Here is a 26,892-nt window from a genome sequence, read left to right on the forward strand (position 1 = left end):
GTGGCTGAATACAAGTTAATGGGGATAGGAACCCCAGACTGGTCAAAAAGTTTTCCTCACCCGAGTCCTTTCAGAACGAAGCGATGTGCCAGAGCGGAGGCAGATCCAACGGCGTAGATGGGCCCAGCATATGGGTAAGGCTTAGTCCTAAGTTGAGTTGATGAGGAGCCAGACACTAAATAGTCTTTGGGCAAGAATGAATTTGCAACTATTTGGACATAATTGCCTATTTTGGTTTCCTTCCTGCTTTGTTGTTCCACGCTTGTTGTTTTTATGCTTTCGGTCACCCTGCTGAGCAGGGGCTGGTCTGTGCTCCATGGCTCCGAAGATGCTGCTGCTGCAGCAGGAGGCTGACAGGCTGCAGCAGAGGTCCGTTCTGTCCAATTGCAGTTGCGAAGACGATGGTGGTTTTCCCCCAGAAAGCAGTGCCTGAAGACAGATATCCCCCGCTGCATCCTACGTGTGATCCTCAGGTTCTTGTCTTGCATTTTACAGGTGGACCAGGCAGCAGCTGGGCTTCTGGCTCTTGGCCTGAAGAAGGGAGACCGGCTGGGAATGTGGGGTCCCAACAAATACGAGTGGGTTCTCATGCAGTTTGCAACTGCCCAGGCAGGAATCATCCTGGTAAGGAGTTGGCTGTGTCTGGGTTTTTAGCGCTCTGTTGGGAAAGGAAATGGAGACCGAGAAGCAATAGGAGATACTGGAGAGTAAAGTTTGTTGTCTCTTTTTTCCATGCTCTTACCCAACATGTTGGCTGTAAGTGCATCCAGTATTTAAACAAGATCTGTGCAACCCTCTGCGTCTTTGTGCTCCGCTGTGAAGGAAAGCAGACTGCAGAGGAAGGAGCAGCAAGAAATGGATGGCTGTGAACTGGCTTGCAGCAGCCGATGATAGATGGAGAGATGCTTTTGCCTATAGGACCGTTTTTACGTAACGTGCTGCTGTCCTAAAGTTACCAGTTATTTAGATCCCTCCTAAATAGGACCTGTATTGCTTCATGATGCGAATGCTCACTTAAAAATGTAGTCCATGTTGCATATCCCTCAAAGGCAATTTTCATTTGAGAGTATGACCTGGCGCATTCACCAAAGCGCGTCTTATTCAGACAGTGCACCGTAGTGAGGCCTGCACTGCACCTTCTCGTCCGTCTTCTTCATCGTGGCTCATCCCAGAGCCTGCTAAGACGCAGTAACAGGGTGGATGAGCATGGCTTAGTATAAACCTGGTGTGAACTCCACTCCAGTAGCCAATACTGCTTCTGTGGAGAGCTGGACAGGAGAAAGCTGGTATTTTCATGGCTGGCTGTTAAGAAACCTGACTTGCTCTTGAGTTTTGAGTCTTCGGTTCAGTGGATTGAACGTCTGCCTGGGAGTCAGGAGGTCTGCTTTCGGTTCCTGAAACTCTGTTGTGACTATCTGACCTCACATAGATCTCTTTTCTGATTGTTTTCTTTCGTGCAAACACAGGATTCAGCTCATTTTTCTTGTGAATGTGAAATCCCTGCAGTGGGGAGCTCTTAGTTCTGCGTGTTGGAGAGGAGGAGAGGCTTTGAGAGTGGCTTGTCCCCGGGAGAACTCTTCTGTTGGAATATGTGTTAGGAGGGAGGGTTTTCAAGGCAAGAGTAACTCTGATCAACCTTCTTGTTTCTCCCTCTTAAGGTATCTGTGAATCCAGCCTACCAGGCCCGCGAGCTGGAGTTTGTCATCAGGAAGGTTTGTATGGCGCCCGCTGCTCACGCTAATTGATTCGTTATGAGAAGGCGTGCAAGCAGCCGGCGGTTAAAGGGGATAGCGGGGACGCAGTACGGGTGAGCTCCCGGTTAGGTACTTGGGCGTATCGGGGAGAGCTGGCCGGAGGGCAGGGCTGGTGGTGGCCGTGTAGCGACCGAGGGGATGGAGCTGCGGTTCAGTGGTCACCTTTGTTGCCGTTCCCTTTGGCTGCCACCCTGTCCATTCGATGGAGACTTCTGCATCCTTCTCATCCCTCTCCCTCTGCTAACAACCAGGTACTGCCGATAATTCACAAATAATAACCATAGCGGCCAGCGGTTGTTTACTAGGGAATGAGGAAAACAAGACAAGACCGAATACCTGACCCAGGGACTGTTCTACTCGAGAAGCTGGCAGCCAGGGCAGCAGAGACTATGTAGGAGCAGAGCGTGACTGCAGTCTCTAGAGGCAACATCTGTCTTAAATCAGTTCTAACTTTCCCACACTCACGCTCCAGCCTGCCCAGGAGGGAGGGCACCACGCGGCCGTCCTGCCCGCCTACTGCTCAGGGCAAAACCCATCATCTGGGATTTTAATCTTGAAACTAGAAAGGAGGAAGGCTTAGAAAGGACCAGCCTACTTGGTAGTTTGTTTTCTCCTTCCCAGATGTGTCCTAGGCCTTACTGGCCTTGAGTTTAACCTGGTTTAAGTCCGAGGTACTGCCACTGCTTGACATCTTTCTGCTGTCTGATTGTGGCTGCCTCCGGTACCCTCGCATACCTGCCTGGGTTTGAGTTTGCAACGTGCAGAGCACCCATCAGTTTAAACTGTTCTGCCTCCTTAGCTCCAATAATGAGGAATCCAGGCTACTGAATATTTGACGACTAGAAATTAATCTTAGGATTAAGAAGCTAACTTGCTCCTCTGGTTTGTTCAGCTTTAAATCAAAGGCTGATATTGGAAAAGCTGGAACCACATCTGGGTCTTCCCAGCACCATCCAAGTTCTGGCTTTACCTAGAAAGAAGTGGATAATTTCTAGCAACAGAGACTTTTCTCTTGTATCAGTAACTCTGTAATTCGTTTGCTGGGCTGCAATTTGAGTTCCCGTTTCATCCTTCATTTAATCCTCTTACGGTCATCTCACTGGTGTCACTCCCGTTTTCATGGGTTAGGACTGAAGGCAGTGCTGCGGTGAAGCACGTCTCTTCCAGCGTGGGTGGCCTCCTGCTTCTCCCACCAGGTGGAAATGCAAACGGCAGTACTTTCCTTTTTTCCCAGCGAGACCTGGATTTTGTTTTCCTTTCCATCTCTGTGTGTCAGATTCTGCTCTGATTTTTCTCCTCCAGTGTAAATCTGGAGTGTCGATGGGGTAAGAGCAGAACCGTGCTTCGGCTCCGTTGGGGATTATTCCTGTGTCATTGTCCCAGGTTTTCTAGTGTTCATAGCTTTCCCGCGTACCTTTGGCACTGGGATCTCTGGTGTCCCTCGCCCCCCTAATTATTTGTTTGTGTTTGTTTATTTGCACAACAAGACCCCTGGAGACTTCAGGGCTTTGTCTGATCCCGTCAGCCTGTGCAGTCCCTTCCTTGCTCCGTCAGGTTCCCTCCCTTTGGTATATACAGAAATACATGCTGAATTCCTCCGATTCCTGCTGCATTTCCAGGCCTTTGTAAAAGCAAACTGATGTCAGCGCTTATATGATCGGTCCTTTGAAGAAGGGTCTGCTGCCAGTCAGGCTGAGCCCAAGTGGGAGATGCCCAACTGGAGACCCTTATCTCCTCCAGCATCTGCCCTGCAAGCTCCGCTCCTCCCGTAGCGTCAGTTTTGCAAAGCTAGTTCAACCACAACGCTAGTTTGAAGGAACTGAGAGTAAAATGTGACAAAGGCCCAAACCATCCCAGAACAGACTCAGTCCCCTGGGTTCTGGGCAGACCGTTCCAGAAAATAGAGGAAATGTTTGTCTTCCCTTCTGACAAACCCCAAAGGGTTCTTACAAATAATTTATTGGCATAGCCTTGGTCTCCTTATTTCATGGACCTTGGGAAAATAATGAAAACAGCCGAGTCAATAATTTCTGTAAATAGTTTATTTGACAAGAATGTGTTTCTTGGAAGATGAAAGTAGTTTGGAAATCTGGGTCAAGTTCAGCAAATCTGCTGCTGAAAAAGAAATAGAAATTCTTAAAGCACTTTGTTTCAGGATTGTATAAATGTAAAGGTTGAATGAAAAATGTTCTAATTTTCAAAATAGCTAACGCTTTAAAAAGAGGTGGAAAAATCTTAGGAAACAGAACACCTTAAAAAACCCCACAACAAAACCTTGGCTTGGCCTTTAGGTTTCCTTGGTTTTTTCCAAAGTTCCTCAAACATCCTCATTTCAGATACACTCAATTGACTTTTTTTTTTGTTTTTTCATATATTCATGACCAATGTCATGCTCTTCAGTGAATCTTTAAACTGCTGCACACCATGGCTCTTACTAGGAAGGTGTTAAAAATCTCCAGCTTTAATCTGGAGAGAGCTCCTGTGCTTACGGCAACCAGCCATGGAGAAAATCCCGGTGCGGTGTTAATGGCTAACGCTTGCTGTGTGGGGTCCCAGGGCCGTGCCCGTTCCTGCGTCGGTGGCGACTGCTCTTTATCGTGTCCTGAACATCAACCCGAGGTGACTTCTCACGAGTTTCTGTCTCCCTTCGCAGGTTGGCTGTAAGGCACTGGTGTTTCCCACTCAATTTAAAACACAGAGATACTATGATATTCTAAAGCAGTCGTGTCCTGAGCTAGAAAAATCCAGTCCAGGGGGAATAAAGAGCAAAAGGTGAGTTAGGAACATCTGGTGTCTTTGCACTGACCTCCCAGCTGTGTCCTGCCTTGTGTCCTCTCAGCTGCACAACACAGGCTCTAGCAAAAGAAGGACCTGCAGAGGGTCTCATCTGAAGAGAAGGGGTTAGGCTGTCCTGGAGGTTTGCCCTGACCAGTGTACGCCTATCCAGTCAGTTTTCTCCTTGCTCCGCTATTGCTGATGGTATTTTTCTTTCTACCAGGCTGCCTGACTTATCCGTTGTCATCACGGTGGACTCCAAGCTGCCTGGCACCTTCCACATGGACGAGGTGATGCAGGCTGGGGACAGCAGCCATATGAAGCAGTTAAGAGCCGTGCAGCGGACCCTCTCCTGCAATGAGCCCATCAACATCCAGTTCACTTCAGTAGGTGCTTCTGCCTGCTCCGTGCCTCATGGTTGGGTTCCTTGCTGGGGACACAGGGAAGGATGTGTGCGATGCTGAGCGTCCCCTTTCCTTTGCCTTCTGCCCTCTGAGACCAAGCTCTGGTTCCATCTTCTGCTGTAGGATGGAGGAAATGTTCTAGCGTTTCCCCTGGCTTCTTCCATTCTTGCTGCTCAGCCCTTTCTCGAGGGCTGATGGAGATGAGAGGGTGTCATGTGAATTCTGTCCAACTGAAGCTGGACCAGTTTTTGGTTTGGTTTGAGATTAAGATGCTGTTAAAGAAGAAAATAAAGTCTCCCAGGTCTGAATGGAGAATGAAGTGCAAGATCACCCCAGAATCCGCCTGGGAAATCGCCCCTGAGAGCACACGTAGCTCATCCTCGGGAAAGGTGGCATCGTTGCGTAACGCCCCGTGTCTTTCAGGGGACAACGGGGAGCCCCAAAGGAGCCACCCTCTCGCACAGGAACATTGTGAACAACGCCAATCTGATCGGGCTGAGGCTGGGGATCACGGCGCAGGTGGGTCTCGGGGGGAGCGCGGTTTGGGGTGGTCTCCCCTGCCACAGAGACGGCGTGCGTGGAGAGCGTTGGTGCATCCTGAAGGGCAGGATGTTTTGCTGCAAATGTCGTTGAGGGATACCCGTGCATAACACTTTTCATTTCAGTGGAGTTTCATTGATGTTTCATTTTAGTTTCATGTGAAGGTTTTTATCTTTTTTCCCCTCAAAAAAAACCCTTTTTGTGGCAGAAAAATTGTGAAATTAATCACTTTTCATTTCGGTGAATACGCATTTCAAATAATTACGAGACTCCGGATTTTAGCTTTGAATTCTGTTGAATGAGTTTTTAATTTGTTTTACATGACTTCATTTCACGTGGTGTATACAGTCTCCTAACTCTTATCAGGATATGACCTTTCTATTTGTAGTTTCTTTTAAAAATTGTTAAAGGCAAATATTTTCTTTTGAAGTTCTGAAGTAGTTATTTCTAACACGCCAGCTTTGATCCAGAAAAAAAGATGGGTTGTTTCAATCAGTTTTCAGAGCCTTTGGTGTTTTTAAAAACAAAATAAAATTAATAGCATGTGCCATAGCCTGCATATTTCATGCCTGTCATAGCTCTACTGCTCTGCTCTTCTGGCATATCATAAAATAATGTGTAAGCAATACCAGACCAAAAAGTCCAGCAAAGAAAAGACATTGCAAAATTACAGAATGAAGTTTTGGCATTAAACACTTCCCAAACTGATTTTTATTAAAGGCAGGAAGCATCAGCGTCGTGTTTCCACCGAACGGGAATGCAGATGAATGTCAGATTTCCAGCAAGCTTTCAGTGAATCAGGGAAAACTTCTCTGTTCAGACCTTTGCTCTTCAGCAGTGAGATGGGCTAGTCACGGACTGGAAGCTCTCCCCTCCTCACTGTTGTCTTTGGCTTGATCCCAGGACTATCGCGTTGGCCTCCCCGCACCCCTCTATCATTGCCTGGCGTCGGTAGGAGGCTGCATGGTGATGGCTCTGCACGGGTCCTCCTGCATCTTCTCATCGCCGAGTTTCGAGGGGAAGGCTGCTCTGGAGGCAGTGTCTCGAGAGAAGTGAGAGTTCGTTTGTGTCTTGCTACAGGAGTTGGTTGCCTCACGGCGATGCTTTCTTCCCTTGTCTCACCTGCCAGGCCATTGCTCGCGCTCTCCCGTCCCGCGACGGGAGACGCAGGTTTGCTGGTGCCCACGCTTGCGCAGGCGCTCCAGGAGCCTAAAGCCTGCCTTTCCAGCTGCGCTTGGGAGTTTGTCACGCTTCTCTTTTCCCAAAAATAAGGGATCCGTCAGGTCACTGTAGGGCTCTGGCTGGAAAGCGTAGCGTTGTCTTGGTTTGCTACGGCTGGTGTGATTTTACACCTAACCACCTGCCCTCCTTCTCCACGCCCAGCTCTGCTGCTGCGGCAGTGGCATTCCCAGCTTGTTCTTCGTGTGTAGCTTGCAAAACAAAGGAGCTATCGTTGTGTCTGCATAATGCACGCACATATGTATGTATATTTTTACACACGTGTATGTGCACGGATGACGAGCACGCCTGCCGTGCCTGCCTCCCGCTGCGGCTCCGCGGCCCGGCGCGATGGGGCGGGATGGGGTGCCGAGCCGGGGCTGCCCCTGGTTCCAGCTCTGCAGCTTTGCCTTTTCTCTCCCCTTCCTGAAGATGCTCCTTCCTACATGGCACGCCAACCATGTTTATAGACATGCTCTCCCAGCCGGACTTTGACTCCTACGACCTGTCAACTCTCCGAGGAGGTAAGTCTGACCGCTCAAATGAAAAAATCTGGAGAAACTGGATATTACCGGTTCCCTGCTGGGAGGCTGTATTAAGCTTTGCGAGCAAATTGCTCTTCTGGAGGGAAGTTTAGTTGCACGAGCCTTGTGTTTCATTGATAATTTGATGCTACGTTTCCTTTCCTTGGGGCTTCCTTCAAGAATTATGCATTTTTAAGATTTCTTTCGTCTGAAAGCCGATTGGGGAAGGACCTTTCTGTTTTACCTGCTAGACCTGGGAGCTGGGAAGCCTGGTTTTGCTCGACTCCGCTCTCACCAGCCACCACCGTGTGGCAGCAGATGCTTTGTGTGCTCCAGGCTGGTGCAGTCCCTGAAGCAGAGTTACTCTGATTTCTCTGACCTAAAGTTGCCTGCCTGTTTTTTGAAGTCATTCATCTAAATACTGGAGAGGGTGTGATAACGTGTGCTGGAGCTTTCCCTCCTGTCTCAGACAGCCTCGGAAATAGCTGAGCCGAAACGGGGGGACCACCAGCCCTTTTGAGGCAATAACAGCATGGAGAGAAGATGGTGCTGGAGCATAAAGAAACATTTAAGCAGATTACCTAATCATCTCTGCTATGTGAAAAATGATCCTGCCTCATCTTGTTCCCCAGCAAAGCCTATATATTACCCCGCTCTTTTGCTCTGTCATCCTGGGACGGAGCAGGTGAAAATGTGATCTGCCCTCTCCCAGAAGGGCTGCTCTGTGCAAGGCAGGAGGAAAGGGTTTTGGTTTTATGGTGGTGATGATCGATGGGAGTGTTTGTCCTGCTAAAAATCTGTGCCTCTTTCTGCTCTGAATCTTTCCTGTTTGGGAGCTGCAGCTTGGACTAGGTTTGTGCTATAGAGTTTATTTTCCTAACGAGTGAACCCTGCCAACCCTTGATTCATTCAGGCAAACTGGCCTTGCTGCAGCCTTTGCTTCTAGAATAACTAGGACCTGTATCCGTAAAAATAGAAAGTATTTTGACAGGAACCGGTGTATCCCAAAGGTCTTGCCAGCATTTAAATCTGGGAGCGCAGAACCTTCTGAGGGACCGCTCCTGGGAATAAATAGATGGTTTGCGAGATGGTCATCTTTTCCTCTTTCTTCCAGGAATCATTGCGGGTTCTCCTGTTCCCCCTGAGATCATGAAGATGATTATCACCAAGATGCACATGCCGGAGGTCGTGGTGAGTCGTGGTTGCTGTGGCTAGAGCTACGAGTGGTGTTTGTCGCGGTGAGGCCCCGAGTTTGGGCGTCTCTTGCACCGCAGCGGTACCCAGCGGTGCTGGAGCTGCTGGGGTCAGGCGTGATGGGACCGCGGGCGCGAGGCCGGGCAGAGGAGTGAAGGTGTAGAGGGGCTGGGAGGAAGAAAGGGGATTCAGCCTGGTTGCTGGTGGGGTGTCTGCGGAGGAAGCTTTGTAAGAAGAGAAGACATTGCGTTCAGTGTCGTAAACTGAGTTTCTGCCGGTGCATTTCAAAGCTTTTATAAACCCTTCTGTTGTACATGCTGCAAGGATGAATGATTATGGAAGAGGCGTCGCTGGTTTGTATCGGTGTAGGTGGGTGCATGTGCTCATCTTGCTGTGGAGCTGTCGGGTTTCTTTCACCATCCCGGACTGCATGCAGTTATAAAACCTTGTTGCACGCTATGTATTTTGGGTCTGAAGGTGGGAACGGCGCCATCCACACTTGCAGCACCAGGCGTTGTGTTGCCAGAAGGGCAGCACGCGTTGGACCACGCGGGCTGCTGCTCCATCGCATGTCCCTGCACCCGTGGCCTGCGCCAGAGCATCAGCGTGTCCTGCGTGTGGAGGGGGACAGGCCGCCAGCGAGTGGGTCGGTGGCACTCCAGGTGACACGTTTCGTAGGCAGGTCCTGCCATCTGCACGTGTGTGCCTGTGAGTGAACGGCTGAGCCAAAAAAAGGCCTTTTTTGTTTTACTTTTAAAGGAAATCACTTCAGCGCTACGCTGCTTGCAAATGCTGAGGAAGCAGACTGTTGCGATGGATAAACACGCGGGGCTGGGAGTCAGATTAGGCGTGTTATTGTTGGCAGACCCGGACCGCACCAGCACCAGGGTTTTACAGGGACGACTGTGTGCTCTGTCGCAGATCAGGGGAGTCCAGGGCATCTGTCCTGGAGCCATCTCGGAGGCAGCCAGGGTTTTTTCCTGGATGCGATGCTCTTAACGCCGAGCTGAAAACACCAAGGACAGCCCTGGTGCCGTCTCCCGGACTCCGTTAGGTGACAGCTACCTATTTTTATAGTAGGCTTGAGTTTGGCCTCACAAAATATTTTCAGACATTACTGCAAGTGCCCAGGACTCGTTAGGTGTCACATGTTCCTGCTTTGTAGAAAGGGAAACAATAAAACCCTCCCAAACAGTTGCTCTGCCCATAGGATAAAGAGGATTAAGTCTATATTTGTACCACCGGTCTCGTGTTACTTCTGATCCCCCAGCCCTCAGACAGACACAGGGACACTTGTTGAATTCATCTTTGCAGCAAGAGCTTTATACAGAAGATGTACATAAGAAAATATACAATTTGATTTCTATGTAGGAGACAGAGGAGTTTTCATCCTCTTAAAGGTCATTTACACTCAGTTACAGAGGAATAAATATACATATATTTATATAACTCTTTAGGATTAAAAAACACAGTTAAGTTGCAACTGTGGTATTGTAATAGCCGTGACAATAAACCACAGTCATCCCGGTGTCCTGCTGGATCCTCTGGAGTATGGGCGGAGAGGAGGGTGCCCACGCCAGGCTGCACGGCGCACGCCTTCTCCTCTCGGACGTACATGCATCTTGGTAGACCCCACAGGGTGGGAGGGAATCCCGGCTTCAGATGGCTCCAGTTTCAGGGTTTCCCAGTACCGCTTCACTGAAAGGATTTCTGGCCGACCTAGAGAGATTGCTGCCGTTCGGCGTGAAAGGGCAGCTCGGTCTCGGGGCCACCGGTTCTTGGGCATTGCTTCACCTATCCCCCTCAGCCCTGGCCTGCAGGGATCCCCTCCGTGGGAAGGCAGAGGAGCCTCTTTGCGTGGGTGGGGACCAGTTTTCCTGATGAAGCAGCTGGGGGAGGGATGCTCCTACCTTCCCACTTGCTTCCACTCCACTGGAAGGGGAGAGACAGCGATCAACTGGTTGATCGGGGACGTGGGTTATGTTGCCTCTGGGAAAGATGACTGTGTTTTACCGGCAGGATCTAGGTTAGCTTGTCTTAGTATGGTCATGCATAGTTTAGTTTTTAAAAATGCCTCTTTTAAAATACATAAATGTCGGAAAAGATTGAAAAGGTGGATTCCATCCTGCGATCAGCAGAGAAGCGGGGATTCGGAGGAGGCTGGAGGTGTTCGGATATATCAGAAATGTTTCCTGACAGGTAGGAGAAGCTTAAGGAAGGACTCAGAAGTCAGTAGTTTTCTGATGGTTGAAGTGACCGGTCACCAGGACAGGCCATACCGGGGCCTGCTAGGGAAAGAAAAAAAAAAAAAAAAAAAAAAGAGAGAAGGCCACATGTTTAAGGGGATTTTTCAAGCAGATCAGTACACTTCTAGCATTTGTCTGTTTATTTTTACAGTGAGTGAATGAAGCCCATACTTGAAAGTGAAGAGTTAGGAGCTGAGGAGCCATTACGAGCTCCCACAGTAGAGGAGATGGGTTAGTCCTGTCTCTGACCTCTTCTGCCAACTCTCTGTGTGACTCTTGAGTATTTTACCCAAAGCGTTGATGGTCAGTGAGCACTTTCTTCGTAAAGGAAGAAACCCAAGAGCAAAATTTTCAAGAGTAGTGAGTTATTTTGGTGCCCCGGTTCTGAAAATCCAGGGCAGGTAGATTTTTAGAAACTGCCAAGCAGCTTTTTGTCTGAAATGTGGTCAGTGAGCCAAGTCACTGGTCATCCCTGAAATGCAGACCCCCATAGCTGACATCTGAGAAAGCTGCCTGGCTCTCAAGAGGTGCACGATGAAGTCAGAGGTACTTCATCTTCCTTAAAATCATGCTCACCGCACTGGAGTGGGTTTGTGTGCCTGCATTTTGGTACCGACACCTGAAGGTACCGAGCTTCGTCTTCTGCAAGACTGGAATAAATCGTTTTCTATTTCATTAACACTTGTAAACCTCTTTGAGAGAGCTGGGTGGAAGGTGCTCTAGAAAAACCAGGTACTATTGTCATGGTTTTCTTAGTCTCATCGTGGAGAAGTGAACTGGAATTGAGTTCAGGCAGGGAGAGAAGAAGGTTAAGAAGGGCCAGACCTGTAAATAAAATACATTTAAGTATTGTGGTTTAGAAAACTGAAGTTTTTCCATCCTTAGAGCAGAACTTTACCCGCCCTATACGGAACGACTGGTATTTCCATCTCTAATCCATAAAACCTCTGGCACTGCAAGAGAAATAACCACTTTAGGACGGCGCAGAGCAGCTGGCATCATCCTTGACATTTTGGTCATAAGTTTACTTTCTCCATCCTGTTATGCATATCCTTAGCGAACTGAGGACCAAATGGCCACCGTAGGGCTTCGGCCCTCTGCCTCGCCCTCTCTGCTATGAAAGGGCACAGTGACAACCCGTGTTCATCCAGTGCAGTGCAGGGTCACTGCACTTTACCTAACAAACGAGCAAAGGTCCCTTTCCCAAGAGCTTACAAACTTGCAGGCTCATCCAAAGTCCTTTGGAATCCGTACAAGCTCCAGACCTATTCCTGGCATGGGGAAAAGTAAAATGCTTGGGATGGAGTGATGACAGTTGTAGCTTTTTTGCTACTCTTATGCGCTGAATTTAATATTTTTGGTAGTTTCCAGTTGTGGAAGGTGTTCGCATGATAGGTTTTCACAGTTGGTGTTTGGATTGGTAGATGTCAGCAAGCTCATTGCTCAAGGGAAAGGCAGCCCTGTCTCTGAATCACCTTCTGGCCCAGAACACTTTATTCAAAGAATATTTGCTGTCTCGAACCTTCCTCTTCTGGGACACTCATCTGAAGGCATCAGCCCTTGTTTTTAAATACCTGAGTGTCTTGGATGGGAATGGTAGTTGCTGAAAGGCAGGTGCTGGACCGAGAACTGCTCCTTATGGAAGACATCTGTCTTCATATGGGCTGGGCAGCCTGGGGCCAGGTTTCCCAGCAATGCCCTGGATTTCAAACCAGACTCGGTAGGACCTTCACTAGGGCAAAAGGCTGAGCATCTCCAGTGGGTTAGAAAAATAAAGTGTGTGTGATCCCAGCTCAGGGTAAGAGTGGACTAAACCCACCCTTGTTTTGACACTTAATGACACCTTTCACCCTTACGTGCTGCCCCAGGCCTGTCTTTAGCCCCGTGTTTGTTCTACAGGGTTGACTCCATCCCCGATGCTCCGGGCAGATTCTCTGCTCTGGGAGCCCATGGAGCCCAGTATTGCCAGGAGATGGAGCAGCTCTGAGCGGAGGTGTCGGTGGGTGAATGGGTGACCTGGTTTGAGCCAAACCCAGCGTCACTGAAGTCAGAGACAAAAGTCCCCGTACCTTTGGTGCCATCAGGGTTTGCCGTAGGTCAGACTAAAAGCTACCGATAGGAAGTGACCCTATGAACCATCTTACGTGTTTAATGGCGGCTTCCCTTCTTGGACCTCTTGGTGGGGAGCTTGCAGGTGCGGAGGGCCGGGGTGTCTCTGATGGACTGCCCCCGGTACTGCGCGGGCGTAGAGCAGCTGTCCTCGGTGCGGGTGCGATTGCCCTTCAGCCACCTGGGGCACGGGGAGAAAGAAGACCAGGAGTTTACAAGAGGTACAAACCATCATGGCCAGCACTCATAGCACGAAGGGAGAGGGCAGGCTGGCAGAGCTCGGGGGGGACCTCCCTCGGGGGACCCCCAAGGAGACCCTGGGGAGCGCGGGGAGGGAAGGGGCGCGTGGTGCCGTACTTGCGCAGATGTGCTAGCTGGCAGTTGCAGTGCCAGGCGTTTCGGGAGAGCGTCAGCGTCTCCATTTTGTCGAAGGGGAAGTTGCGGGGCAGCTGGGTGAGCCGGTTGTTCTCCAGGTGAGCGGTCTTCAGCACGGTCACGCCGGCAAACGCGTTGTCTGCAAACTAAAGCACGAAGGTTTCTGGTGAGGAACAGTGAGTTAGGGAAGCGGACTTCAAACCTGAGTGCTTCGGTTCAAGACTTTTAGTGGCATAAGCATGGAAAGAGCAAGAGAAGGAGCGGTGGAGGGAGGTCCTGGCTCACTGGAAGCTCTGGACACCTAAGGGAGGCATCAGGCTGGTGGGCTCATGGGTGATGGAGTCTCCTGCCTGAAGAGAGCTACGTCCCAAAACCATGCGGGATTGTCTTCGCAGCCACATCCCTAAATAAAGCAAAGTCTGGCAGCCCTCTTTATTTTTGAGCCATACTTCTCCGTTCTAAATGAAGATATTTTCTGGGTGTATTCCTTTCCAAGGCTGGAAATCCTCCCAGCGCCTGTTGCCTTGCCTGTCCTGGAACGGCTGAAGGAGGGAGTGTTTGTGGTGTCTGAAGGGGCTGTAGACTTTGGCAGTGCCCGGGGGCTCCGAGTGGAAAGTTACACTTGGCATCTGAGCAGTGCAGAAATAGAGGCAGGTTTCCAGCACCTCAGCCTCCTCCGTTTTTTCTCATTTCCAGTGGGTTGTTTGCAAGGGATGCTGCAAGATTTGTCTTTTCTCAATTAATGGGCAGGCTTTAAGGGAGAGCCTCCTTTAAAAAAGCTGCCAAAGAGAGGAGGGAGGCTGTAAACCTGACTCTGCAGCCCTCTCCTCTCTTCTCTGAGGCCTCACCCCTGGCTTTTCTCAGCCCATGGTTACTCAGGTTGGAAAGTTTCTTCTTGAAAGCAAACCCCTCAACACAAACTCCCTTGGCGGTGATGAGTTGGGAGAGGGGGTCATTGACAAAGCACAAAGCTCCTCTCGGCTATGACGAACCGTTTCTCCCCCTTCTCAAAGCAGGGGAAAGCTTTCTCAAAAGGGTGGAGAGGAGGTCTAGGTCTAGCTAGGTCTAGGTCTAGCTAGGTCTACCAGAGCCGTCCCCCAGTCAAGGACCTGTGCTCCCATTTCTGGCCAGAAGCTCGCGTTCAGACAGGACCATCAGGGTCTGTTCAAGCTCTCTAAGCTGAAAAGCTCGACAGAGGAAATGCACTATTTTAAGCTGTGAACTTTTGTCATCTTCCAAATTAAGCAATGTTGGATAGGATTAGAGCTTAGCTAAGAGACTCCCAGAGTACTGTAGCTGTTGGACAGTCAGCGGTGCTGGCCTCTGCGGTCCAAAACTGAGCTGACCTTGGTAGGTTTTACTGTGCTGATAGTGGAGCCGCTGAGAGAGACGCTGGCACGCCGTGCAGCGGGGCGGTAGCCTGGCCGCGTTCTGGTTTGGACAGTGGTGTACTGTCTCAGCTGCTCATTCCTCTCCCAGCCCCCTGAGAAGAGTTCACATCTGCTGGTAACAGCTGCCGCGCTGCCTGCCAGAGCATGTGTTTGTAAAGAAATTGGTGATTTTCCCCTTATTTAGATGGAGGATTGCTGCTGTAATTTATTTTGCAATAAATATGTAGAAAGGGGCGTATGTAAAGCGTCCAGGATCTGCATTGCCTGGTTTCTTGTTGGTGCAGGCGGTGGGTCCTGGCCCGTGCGACGCAGCCCCGCAGGTGGCTGGTGCGGGTCCCTGGTGCTGGTGGGGAAGGGGAGCTCGGTGCTGGAGCTGCAGAGCAGCCCGAGGGCTCTCCTCGTCCTGCTCAAGTGCAGCACAGGCTGGGATGGCTTCGTGGGGAAGGGTTTTGCACTTGATCAGCTCGAACGTCTTGCAGCCATGCAGGGAACAGCTAAGGACAGTATTTTTGTGAAAGAGAAAGAGCTGCAGTCAAGACGCCAGCGGCATTTAAAGTATTTGGTAGTGATTTCCTAGGTCACGAGGCCTCTGTGATTAGATGTCTCCTAGCAGTGCAAAGTTCACGCGTGGGCCGTTTGGATATGAGGCCTTTGAGGATTTGAACAGAAAACTCTGAGCTGGGATGGGAGGTTTATTTTCCTGAAAAAGAATGCAAGCCCTAAAGCTGTAGAAGCCACCCCTGTTAGTGCTGATCCTGTAAACTGGTGTCTTACTGGGCTGCTGGGGAGGAAAGGAGGCATCTGGCTGCAGAAGAGCCTTTAAAGGTCCTGTCCACAGGTGGCCACTGAAAAGAAGAAAGTCTTTTTGCTGGCTGGAACTGTTAACCCTTGCTTTTTGGCCCATCCAAGGACACTTAATTCCCTGGAGCACCCTGGCATCATGGGTTAGTCTAATTTCTTCAACGTATAACTCGGGACTCTGATGTCTCTACAGCTGGTACAACATTTAAGCTGTAATTTTTGACTTGCGCGTGATGAAAGTGCCTTAAAGCTGAGTCTACAGAAGTGCTGTGACAGCATGTCTAAGGTCTTGCCTAGAGAGGTCAGTATATTGTTTTCAAGTGTTGAGTTTGCTTCTGGAGAGGTTAGTGCTGAAAGTGGGCAAGGGCTTAAATACTGACTGAGTGCTACCGAGCTGTTTCGGGTAGTGTTGCTCTCCACCTGGGCAAGCTGTAATTCCAGTTTTTGAGCATTTTGGGATGCTATATCCCCTTGAAAACTCTGGTGTGCTCTATTCCTGGTGGCTTTCAGGTGATCTGCTCATCCCTGTGAGGCCCTCTGAGTTGCTCTTTGTTGCTAAGAAATTCTCCTTTTCATCACATCTTCCTGCAGGTGGTGGGTGTTGCTTTGCCGTGAAGTCCTAGCCTGCCTTACCTGGGTGCCCTTTGTCTTTGGGCTTCCTGGCAAAGCATCATCCCAGGGAGAAATGTTCTGCTCCACCTGCAGCACCCTCCCTTTCCAGCCACGTGGGTGCACCGAGGACAGCAGGGTGCTGCTCTTCTTGCACCGTGCTTGTTTCTGTTCTTGCACTGCCTGACATTGCAGAGGTCCCAGTGCAAGCGATTCCCTGAGTGGGATGCTCCTGCCTATGGATCATGCTTTCTCACAGAAGAAGAAGGGGGTTGTTTTGCCGTTCGGGATACCTGAATGTCCCTCCTTCTCTCCAGAGGGAACAGGGCCCCTTTGTAAGATGCTGCGAGAGTTCCTTTTGAGAGAGCATCAATAAACAAACCTTTCTTTATAACGTGTAAGGTTGGGAGGCATGGGGGGAGGCGAAGGTGAAGGTCCGTATGCCTACCTGTCTGCAAGGCGTGGGTAAGAAACCGCTGCTATCTGCAGCCCCTCCCGAGGAGTCTCCCGCTCCCAGCCTACGACAGGTACCCAGGCTGAACGGAGGCAGAGCGGTTCAGCTCTGCAAGGTGGCAGTGCCCTTCCGTCCCTCGAGTACGAGGCAGACGCTCGCCTCTCATCCCACGCCTTGCATCGGGGATGATGGAAGGTTGCTGATTGTCCTGGAGCAACCCAAATACCTTTCTCAGTGACTGGTGTCACCTCCAGCTTGGGAGGGAATGTGCTGCCTTTCCAAGGAGCTTGATCAGCTCCAGATAATTTGGTTTTGCATAAAATAACTCAACAGAAGGGTGGAGTACTCTCTCTCATCCCTTGTCTGGGCCATGTCAGGGGTGTTATCAGCTGGCCAGAGCCTCGCTGTCTGCAGAGCCTGCAGACCTGCATCTTCCCTCTCCTCTGCAAGGGAGGGACAGCAAACCGAGGGCTTTGTAAAGGAGAAGCCCCGTGTTTCTTATCTGGAACAACTGGAAAGAGACTCACCTTCTTCAGTTTCATGTTGTCCAGGTTGAGTGTCTGCAGGTAGCGCCCGAAGGACTGGAAGGCATTGTCAGGGATGACCTCAATTGGGTTATGAGAAAGCTTCAGTTCCTCCAGCACTCTCAGCTTACTCATTGCGTTCACAGGGTAGCTGCTCAGCTGGTTCTTGTCCAGGTGGAGGACAGCGAGGTTTTCTACATCCTCCAGAGCCCCAGGCAGGAGGTTGGTGAGGGAGTTGTCAGAGAGGAAGAGCCAGCGCAGGTCTTTAGCCCCATTGAAGACCCCTGGTTTCAGCTCCCGGATTTTATTGCTGCCTAAGTGCAGGATGAAGAGGTTGACAAGAGGGGAGAGGAGCCCTTTGGGTAGGTCTGGGATCTTGTTCTGGTCCAGGTACAGGTAGGTGAGCTCAGACAGGTCATCGAAGGCTCCTGGCTTTATGACGCTGATCTGGTTATCAGTGAGATAGAGGTAGACCAGGCTCTTGAGCCCCCGGAAGGCTCCGGTCGAGATCTCCTTGATCCGTGAGCCCTGGAGGTGCAGGGACACCAGCTTTTTCATGTCGCGGAAGCCGTTGGTCGGCAGGACGGGGAAGTTGTTCTTCTGCAGGTTGAGAAGCCGCGTTTGCTCAGGCACCTTGGGGATCTTCTTCAGCCCCGCGTTGTCGCAGATGACGTGCTGCAGGTCGCCGCCGTGGCAGTGGCAGCTCGGGGGACATGCCTGCACGATGGAGGCAAGACATGCCAGTAGGCTGAGGACACTGAGGAAGAAGCCTGACCGATTCATGGTCAGATCTGGAATTAGTGTGGTGGGAAGAGAAGCAGCAGGAGGAGGAGGAGGAGGAGGGAGGTGGGTGGGAGAGAAGAGAGTAACTGGGTTTGCAGCATGCTGAACACAGCCCTATTTATAATGTTATTAAAAAGCAAAATCCCTTCCCACAAACCGCAGGCAGCAGCCAGTTGGAAGCAACTGGCTTTGGGAACTTACTGTGAGCTTAACCCCTTGGCACCAGGCAGAGGAGTGTCCGCGGTCCTGCCTGGCCCCGCTGCCGAAGCGACTGTGCGGAGGTAGTTTTCCTCTCTGCAACAGGGAGGCAAATGGTCAGGAAGAACAAATCTGCTCTGTGGGGAACCTCGCTGGTCCTTGCTGAGCTGAGCGGGGCCCAGGTTCATCACCGGGGGGAAAAACAACCTGTTTTGGTTGAACGGCATAGCGGGGAGCACTGCTGTGCTTCGCAGCCACCTTGTGCTGAAGCTCTCGGCAGGCTCCTGGGCTCTGTTTAGCCTCCTCTAGAGAAGCACCTTGTCCTGGTATCCCAGAGGAATGGTTTGGGGGGGTCTTGTCTTGCTGATTTCAAAGATGTTTGCCTGAGCAGGGATGGGAGAAGATGGGAGCAATACGGGGTCATGCCAGAGGCCGACAGCGCTGCAGTTGCTCTTGCAATGCAAAATTTTCATTGAAGACTTCCAGATCTAGTCCGCACCTAGGAGTTGGCCAAGAAAGGGAGAGCAAAGACAGTCTTAACTCCTGCTGCGTCTTTCCCTATGAGCAGTTGAGTGTGACACATCCACGGTCATGGCCAGGAGACCTGCGCGAGGGGTTTTTTCTCAGCACATGGCACCGTGGAGCAGTGGCTGTTGCCTTCCAGCAAGGGATGGGGCAGTGGCAGAGCCTGCGGGGAAGCGGTGGGGCATGGGCCGGTGGAGATGAAATGCCGGACAGCGTTGCCCTGCTGCCTGCCCGGCTCAGATGAGGTGGATGGCAATGCCTGCGGCTCTCAAGACGAAGCTGTGGACAGGGAGAGGCGTGGGCATTGGAAAGGGGATGGTGAGGTAGCAGAGCAAGGAAATCACTGCTGGAGCTGGGACTAGGGTCTGCCTTGGCTCCTGGCTTGGGGTAGCAGAGGTGAGTTAACGGCGCAGGGGATGTCCCTTGCTCTCCCAATAGAGAAGGCTAAAGCAAAGCGGTTAAAAGCCCCAGTGCCTGCTTCTGTGAGTGTGAAAAGAGAGATCCAGGGGTTGTGGGGTGGGGTTTGGAAGTGGAACATTTTGAACTGATTTCCAGCCAGTTCCTGGCTGCAGCAAACAGCTGAGAGCCGAGCACATAACTGTGAGCTTGTTGAGATTTCTGCTCCTGAGGCTGGCTGCAGAGCCCCAGCGGAGCTTTTGCAGAGGCGAGACAGGCTCAAGAAAGGGAGGAAATCCAAGGGCTGACTTAGGACACAGACTGGCTTATTCACCGAGATTTCTGGGTTTTTCCATTGTTGCGATGAGGAATTAGCCAGCGCCGCCGAGCATGCTCCGGCCGGTGTTATGCAAACTGCCTGGCAGCCCGTGCTCTGGTCAGCAGCTGTCAGTTTGAATGGTGTTTTCATTGCACGACTGATCTGGGGGAGAAAAAGGGCTTCTGGGGTGTGAATGTAGGTTCTGGTGAGCCTGTGGGGTAGATGGGGTTGGCCGAATGATGATGTAAAGTGGGACCGCAGTGCAAACCAGGCCGTGTGTGGCAGCCTGAGCTGGGGCCTCGCCACTCGCCTCAGCACCAAGCGCTTCGCCGGCCTCAGCTCCGGAGAGATGCTCCGACCGTGGGACCCCCTGCAGGACTCCCTACTGTAGTGACTGTAGGATTTAAAACTCCTTGATCAAAACAATAGTATTTTTGCTTATGCCTGATGCAGTAGGCACCGCAATGGTCGTGCACATGCTTTGATCCCGGGCGTAACTCTTTGAGTGTCTTGGTCAGGACCTTTGAGACAGCGAAAGAGGAGGTAGGCAGATGAACCCTCCATCTTTTCCTCCTTTGCCTCTCCAGGTGGATCAGGACTCAGAGTGCCCCTCAAGTGTGTGCTGCTCATATGCTCAGACAGGGAGCTGGGTGAATGATTGCAAAAGAAAAAAATTCACCTCTAAAGCATCATTTTCTATCCACTGATTGATTTTTTTTTTTTTTTTTTCTCTGAGCAGGCTCAACCACCTTAGTCTTACTTGTAATCATTTGCTGAACAATTCCTGCAGTTACAGCTATAATGTGCAAGAGCAACTGATGGGTGAGACTTAAAATCCAGCCTGTTTCTGCTGGACACTGAAGCTAGGTAGCATCTCTCTGCTCCCTCCCCGAGCGCAGCTGATGTCTGATACTTGGTTTTTCCATCGCCTTGTAAAAAATACCAGCTAACAGCTCACTGCTTCTGCAGAGACTTCTGCCAGCGTGGGTCAGATTGGAGCAAAAAGCTGTTGAGGGCCTTGCAAACTCCACCCATAAATACATCCCACTCGTGTATTTCTGGAACAAAACCCTTTTCAGAGGTTGCACTGCCCAAGCCTCAAGCCATCTTCTCATCTGTCTTCCCCTGAGGATAAATTTCCCTTTCTTCTATACTTTATCTCTTTGGTGGCTGAGACCGCAGAGTTTTGGGGACAGGGACACTCTCCCTGCAGGGATGTGTGTGCTGTGGCTGGACAGGGGTAAGAAAGACCCGTAGCTTCCTCGTGAAGATGCCGTGATGTAGCTGCCGCGATGCTGGTGCAAGGTGGGAAGCTGTCCCTGCCCCGCGGGCTCCCTGCCAGCCCAGTGCCTGCAGCAGAGGTTAGGTGGATGCCGGCTTATTTCTGGTCTGGGGTGGCAGCAGGGCCGTGGGCCTGGGGGAAAGGTGTCTGCTTCTCAGCTCCATTTCTCCAGGCACAAATGTTGAATAAAAGGAAGTTCTTTCCCCTAATGTTTTTTGATTTCCATGCCTCGGTGAGCACATTCCTGTGGCAGGAGCTGGTTGGCATCTGCCACAGCTGGCACCGTGCCCCTGGGGTCCCAGCTGTTTGTGTTTTGAGCTGCTCGCTGGCGGGGTCTGGTGTTCCCACACCGGGTTTTGCAGCCCTCGACTGGCCAGCAAACGCCCAGCGATCCTCAAAAGCTCGCTTGGGTCCCGCTCGTGGGTGGCTCGCAGTCTGGCAGTGACAATGGCAGCAGTGTCGGTGTTCCCTCTGCCGCGGTGGGATACCGCGGTGAGCTGGGTCCCGTCCAGCCCCTACCCCTACCCCTGGGACTGGCGCTGCTAGGACACTGCAGAAGAGGCAGGATTATCCTGCCATCCTCTCTTTCTTAATTGATTAACAGTTCTGCAAACATTCCCGGTGCCTGGTAATTCACAGATGCTGGACTCTCCTCCTCTCCTTGGAGGCATTATGGGCTAAGCAAATAAATAGAGTTTTTGAAACAGCATAAATATAGATTTGGGGTGTTTCTCTGGTGCTGCAGGTCAGAGGTGTTTTGATACAACATTGGAGATGGTCTTTTCCATGTTTAATCTTTATTTTTGTTAGTACTGACAGTTCTGGCATATCAAGACAGCCGCACATGCGTTACTCCATGTTAAAATATTCCATTGCTGGCTTAAGCCTGATTCGGTAGCTTTTAAGGGGATCCAGACCTAGTTTTGTAAGTCAGTGCACGCTAGCAATCACCTTCTTGAAGTGGCACCAGTGTAGCTGGCCTCGGGGTCCGGGCTGGAGGCGAGGGCTCGGGCAGCTTGGGGAGGTGGCCTGGGGCGCACGTGCTGTCCCCGTCTGCAGCCCGCGCAGCACCAGCCCTCGCGGAGCTGAGCCCCTGCCTCTGCCTGGCACTGGGTGCTGGGGAGGGAGCAGGGTGGGAGAAGGTGCAAGCTCTGCAGCGTCCCAGGGGAGTTGTCCCAGGTGCGGAGCACCCTCCAGGCAGCGTTTGAGGAGCCGTGGTGGGTGGGCATGGGGTGACCCAGAGGGTCTCCAGGGTCCCCCCTCTTCCAGGCAGGACCTGAGGAAATCCCTGGCTTTCGGTGATGTGCAAGTATCCCGACAGCAGCATCTGGGGCTCCGAGTTCAGACCCAAGTTATCGTTTCTATTTGGCGTGCTCGAAGGGTCCCCTTCCCTGTGGCGTGGGGGCCCAGGCTGCTTGTCAAGCTGGAGGAGGTGGTGGTGGGTGCACCTCCTTCCTTCTGATGGTTTTCTTCCACTGTAGCATGGCCTCCACCCATTGATATGCTGCCAGTTTGGCTCCCCGTTGACGTCCACCCACCCTTCCCTTCTGTCTGATCCCAGCAGCTGCTGCATGATGCTCTTGGCCTCTCCTGTGAAGCTCACCCAGCCCTTGCTGCCTCTCCCCAGCCCTGCCGTGTCCACCCTGCATGGCACCGGGCATCCTGCCCAGGGCTGCTCTCCTCTCTGCAGCTCCTGCAGGCCCCGAAGAAGAGTGGAGCTTTCTTCCCTTGCAGACCACAACCGATCCATGCATGACTTCTGACTTTCCCAAATGCTCCCCAGCCATGAGTCCCCCCCTGTTCTCAAAATGGAAAATCAGCCCCACTCGGTGACAACATCCCTGCTTCTCCTTGGCCAAAATGAGACCTCCCCATCCCATCCCACCTCGTTTTTGGGGAGGACCTGACGAGTAGGTGGTTTCAGTAGCTGCAGAAGCTATGGGAATGTGCTGTGAGAACATTTAAAACGCAGCATGGAAGCAACAAGATCCTGGACTTCCAGCCATGTCTTCGGTGGGAGCTGAGCTCTCCAAATCCATGGGGATGATACCTTTGCCCCTTGGTTTTTGCCAAGTTTCCTTCTCCAGCAGCTTTGAGCATTCAGGTAGCCCCAAACCAGTGGTTTTCCGCCCTTGCAAGACTCTCTGTTTCTGCACGTTTCCTCTCACTTTTTCCTTTTAATTCCACTTTTTCTAAATGCATTGGCACCCAGCAGCAGGGAGGATGGAGTTAATTACATAGCAAAGACCTTTTATCAAGCTGTGGATAAACCAGTAAGTAACTGCACATGCCTTTGCTGGTTGCCACTGGGCAATGCTTCTGACGTGCTGGCAGGACTGGGGAAATACTTGCAAGCCTCAAGACTTCTGCTCAGCCTGGAAAGAAGAGAAGCGGCTTTAACTCCAGACCGCGAGGACCAGTTTGTCCTGACCGTGCAATAACAGGAGGTTAATTTTCAGCGGCAATCTTCTGGCCCGGGCAAGCTGGGTTGCCATTTTTGCAGTGGTCTCCTCCTGAGGCAAAGCCATTGCGTGCTACAACACAAAGACGGCGCTTTGGGCACCTGATATTTTTGGGAACTTTTTAAGCCCCATCCAAACTGGGACTGTCTGGCAGCTCTCCGGGTGGGGAGAAATGCCAACAGGGTGGCCACCCTTGGAGGTTTGTCCTACAAGACCTGCTTGTTTGCGTCCTGCCATTTTTGACACAAAGATGGTACTGTTGCTAGGGAAGGAAATGAAATCTCAGTGTGACATAGGCTGGACGTGATCAGAAGTTGTTTTTTTTGCAGCAGCAAAGTTGACCTGAAGGTTGAGGAATATTCCAATACAATTTGGGATAGCAGGACATCTCCAAAGCAAGGAGACGCGTGTCCCCAGAGGACAGCAAAACTCAGGGTGATCTTGGTAGAGAGCAGCTGAAGGAGGGAAGATCATTGCTCAGTTGAGAATGCTTTGGAGCTGGCTGCGAAGGGAAGGGCTGGCGTTGAATTTGGTGGAGAAATCTGAGGCAAACACGGGTTTAGGGATAATTAGATCCATCCAGCATGTTGCACTGAGAGGGGTGCAAAGGGTCTCTTAGAGGTCCCTGAGCACATCTCTTGGGTTGCCAGTCTGCTTTCTGTTGTTCATTACGCCTTCTTTGAAGTCTGAAAATCCCTATTATTTCATGGTCAATTTGCTTCTTTTTTCCAAGGCCAATATTGTCTTCAGCAAAGCCGAGTTTCTGTAGGTTTTAGTTTGGTGGTTCAAGCCCTGCCCTCATCCTCCAGCGTGGCATAACCAGAGGGCGGTGATGAGGGACGTGAAGATCCTCCCTGAGCATCGTTCAGGTCCAAGGGGGGTTTCCTCCACGGACCTCCTGCCCTCCTGCAGCCCTGACCTTCTGCTCCAGTCCCACCCAGTGTAACCCCGCTTGGGGTACTGGTGGTCCTGAAGCCAGCCTTTTCATCGCAGCCTTTCAGCAGCAGCTGAATGCAGAGGGAAGTGGGTGTTTTTATTGCTGTTGAACGCTGGGGAAAACCGAGGAGCGGAGAGCTAATGTGGCTCGTTCCAAGTTATGCAGTAAATAAGCAGCACAGTTGGGAAAAACCCAGGGTCTTCACAGTCCCCGCTCTCCCCACCAGATCAGTCTGCCTCCCAAATGTTTGCTAAAGAGACTGGAGTCTGATTGTTTTTACTTTATTTTTAATTTTTAGACACTTCCTTCTTCAGGCTGTTTTGCCTGTTCCGCAGCGGCCAGTGTTTAAACAGCGCTAGCAGGAAATGTTTTTGAAATGTGCTTTAAAAAACACAGTTCTGCTAAGATGTTCTTTTTATTCCTGGTTTAGACAGAGGCTTAGGATTCACAAAGAATGAATCTCTTGTCGGTAGGAGTAAGTTAGGCGGCAGTTTGTTTTGGAGCTGTCCTCATCATTGCTGAAGGCAGGACTGAGCTGCTGGGCATTGGAGGGGTCACTTGTGGTCCTCACCGTGAAAAAGGCTTTACAGTCAATTATATTCTGTACTCTTGTAGCTCCTCGCAAAGCCAAGGGTCTGAGCTGGACTCCTTGCCTCTGGAAAGCTTTGCTTTGACACAAGATACAGCTCCAGTGGAAATTATGGAGCTGATGCAGAAATTATTGGGTGAGGTTTTCTGGACTGAATTATACCAGATGACAAGGCTAGATGATGCTAAGTGACCCTTTGGGTTTTGAAAGCTATGAATCTTTGCGGATATCTCCAAGCTTAAATTGGTATATGGGGTTTTGTGGAAGCGTTGTTTCATCTCGTGCATCACGAGCCGCGGCTGGGCTGGGACGACGGAGCCGCTGGAGGATGCTCCGCGCGTCAGATGAGGGTCAGGAAGGATAGCAGCGCTGGCACGAGGGCTTGCTCCAGCCGCTGCTTGGGTCCTGGGCATGCCGATGGGGAAAACGCTATCCCAGGAGAGAAATGCTACCTTGGAAAGGTCAGGAGCAACATCCCGGTGTCTGGCTGCAGAGAGCGGTGCTGGTGCAGGCAGGCTGGGAGGGGAAGGCAGCGATCGGGCAGCAGACTGAAGGCTGGAGGTTCAGACCCACGTTGCTCTCCGGGCCGAGTCGGGAAGCCCGTTACTGAGGGTGTGAGGGTGTTTATGGGGACAAACCGCCAGCCAAGGCATGGACAGCCGGTGCTTGGGGTACACGGCACACTGCCAGGCATCTAGAGGAGCCTGGTGAGCCGCGGCACCCGCAGCATCGTCCTGCCAGGGAGCTGCCTGCTGCTGTGTCCAATTAAACTGCTGGAGCGACCCGGAGAGGCAGAAGGGGTTGACTCAGGGCTTGGCCGGGATCCTGGGACCGATATTGCAATTCATCCAGCAGAGTAAAACAAAAAAACAAAGGCGCTGGGATTTTTAATAAGTGTTTAAGATCTTGGATTTGTCTCTCGTCAGTCATTTGATCCAGCCACAGGACTCGTATTAGCGGGTAGGAGAGAAATCCTGTCTGAGCGTTAGACGCTGTAGGTTTCCAGCCCGGCCGAGAAGCTATCATTGCGTCTGGAAGGAGAAGCCTATTTACAGTCGCTCCCTGTGGGTTGCCAGGCTCCTAGCAGAGCAGTTTGCACCAGATGGTCCCTGCAGCATCCTGGAGATGATCTCCAGATTCCTGGCTAAGAGGAGGCTCCTGCAAATCTCCAGCTCGGATTCACGCTGACCCCGGTGTAGTCAAACAAGAGCATCAGCCGTTATGACAGACTGTGCCCAACGTGAGATCCTTCAGCAGCCCCGAGCGGCAGAAAGCGCCAAGTGCTCCCACCAGTGTTATGTATAGCTCGTTCGGGATATTTGCGTGCTTGTTCAGGATGCTCCATCACGGTATTTTGCAAAGGCCCTCATGAATTTTGGGCGCAGTGCCTGGAGTTCGGTGAGCACCGAGCAGCAGCCCTGACCGTGCAGACGTGCCCTTGCAGCCAGCGATGGAGCCCAGGCGTTTGCTCAGAAGGCGCAGCCCAGGTCTGGGCGCCAAGGCTGTAGGAAGATGGTCAGGGCCTCTTGCAGTTCGGTGGGTCAGAGCTGCTCACACGTCAGTCTGCAGATGTGGAGGAGAAAGGAGCAAACAGCCCATTCCCAGCCGTGCTCTCCCAGCAAAGCAGCCACCGGTGATATTAGTGGGTGGGAGAGAAACCCTGCCTGGTGACACACGACGTGCTGAGTGGGTTAGGGAGACCAGAGCAGTGCTCCAGCGTGTCCCACCGCTGAAACGCAGCTCCCAAGAGCTGGAGGTGAAGCAGCAGTCCCAGCGACGGTGCTGTCGGTGCAGCTCAGAGCTGCCCAGAGCCCCTCCTGCCCAGCTCCTGCTGTCTCGGCAGGCCACTGAGTTGGGCATAAAGAGCTGGAATTTTCCTCCGAGGAGAAGTGACCTTCAGCTGAGGTGACTCAGAGCCTGCCGTCGGGATTAGCGGTGAGGGAGGCTTAGCAGCGAGAAGCTTTTGTCCTGCTGTGAGGCTTTCAGTCCGTAAGTGCAGCTGCACTGAGCGTTGCGCAGCCTCGTGATGCCTTTACGAGGGTTACAGGAGCTGATGTCTGCACAAAAGGGCCTGGAGCAAGCAGCCATGCTGCGGGACACGCCGTCTCCCACAGGAGCCCACTGCTGGCTCCACGGTTTTCCCAAAGCGACGGCCGATGTGCCCTGAGCTGTAGAAGGTGCAAGGTGAATTCAGCACCTTGAGCAGATGGCTGCAAGGGCACCAAGGCAAAGTCAGTGTCTGGCAGAGATGGTAGGGAGTCAACAGGACGGGGCTTGGAGAGACATAGGTTAAAAAAGAGGAGGGCGAACCCTGGGGTCCTCTAAGAAAAGTAGTTGGGGTGGCAAAAGTACATGACGCCCAGCGTGCTGTGGGTGGTGGGGGTCTGGAGCACAGCGATGGAGGTGAGGAAGGCCGTGGCAGGCAGGCGCAGCGCTGCTTTAGCTCCCGTCTCTCCAGGCCTCTCTGGCAGGGGTGTCTGGAG

At 51.7% G+C, this 26,892-nt stretch overlaps 2 protein-coding genes across 2 annotated transcripts in view; one reads left to right on the plus strand and one right to left on the minus strand.

Annotated features, from left to right (window-relative positions):
• The window catches only part of ACSF2 (acyl-CoA synthetase family member 2), a 40,751-nt gene that overhangs the window by 10,849 nt on the left and 3,010 nt on the right, over nt 1-26,892 (plus strand). The window contains exons 3-10 of the mRNA XM_082326471.1: nt 496-624; nt 1,659-1,712; nt 4,408-4,526; nt 4,753-4,915; nt 5,357-5,452; nt 6,377-6,525; nt 7,124-7,215; nt 8,330-8,406. Coding sequence (XP_082182597.1) covers nt 496-624; nt 1,659-1,712; nt 4,408-4,526; nt 4,753-4,915; nt 5,357-5,452; nt 6,377-6,525; nt 7,124-7,215; nt 8,330-8,406 — 879 coding nt within the window. The remainder of the gene's footprint in view (nt 1-495; nt 625-1,658; nt 1,713-4,407; nt 4,527-4,752; nt 4,916-5,356; nt 5,453-6,376; nt 6,526-7,123; nt 7,216-8,329; nt 8,407-26,892) is intronic.
• Nucleotides 9,711-17,802, minus strand: CHAD (chondroadherin; the record flags this gene model as incomplete). The annotated part of the gene is given in 5 exon segments (XM_082326472.1): nt 9,711-10,694; nt 12,800-12,945; nt 13,122-13,285; nt 16,922-17,718; nt 17,721-17,802. Coding segments are annotated over 4 exon segments (1,185 nt in total). The 3' UTR covers nt 9,711-10,694; nt 12,800-12,803.

The sequence above is a fragment of the Platalea leucorodia genome (assembly GCF_965183815.1).
Source record: "Platalea leucorodia genome assembly, chromosome: 14".
Taxonomy (NCBI): domain Eukaryota; kingdom Metazoa; phylum Chordata; class Aves; order Pelecaniformes; family Threskiornithidae; genus Platalea; species Platalea leucorodia.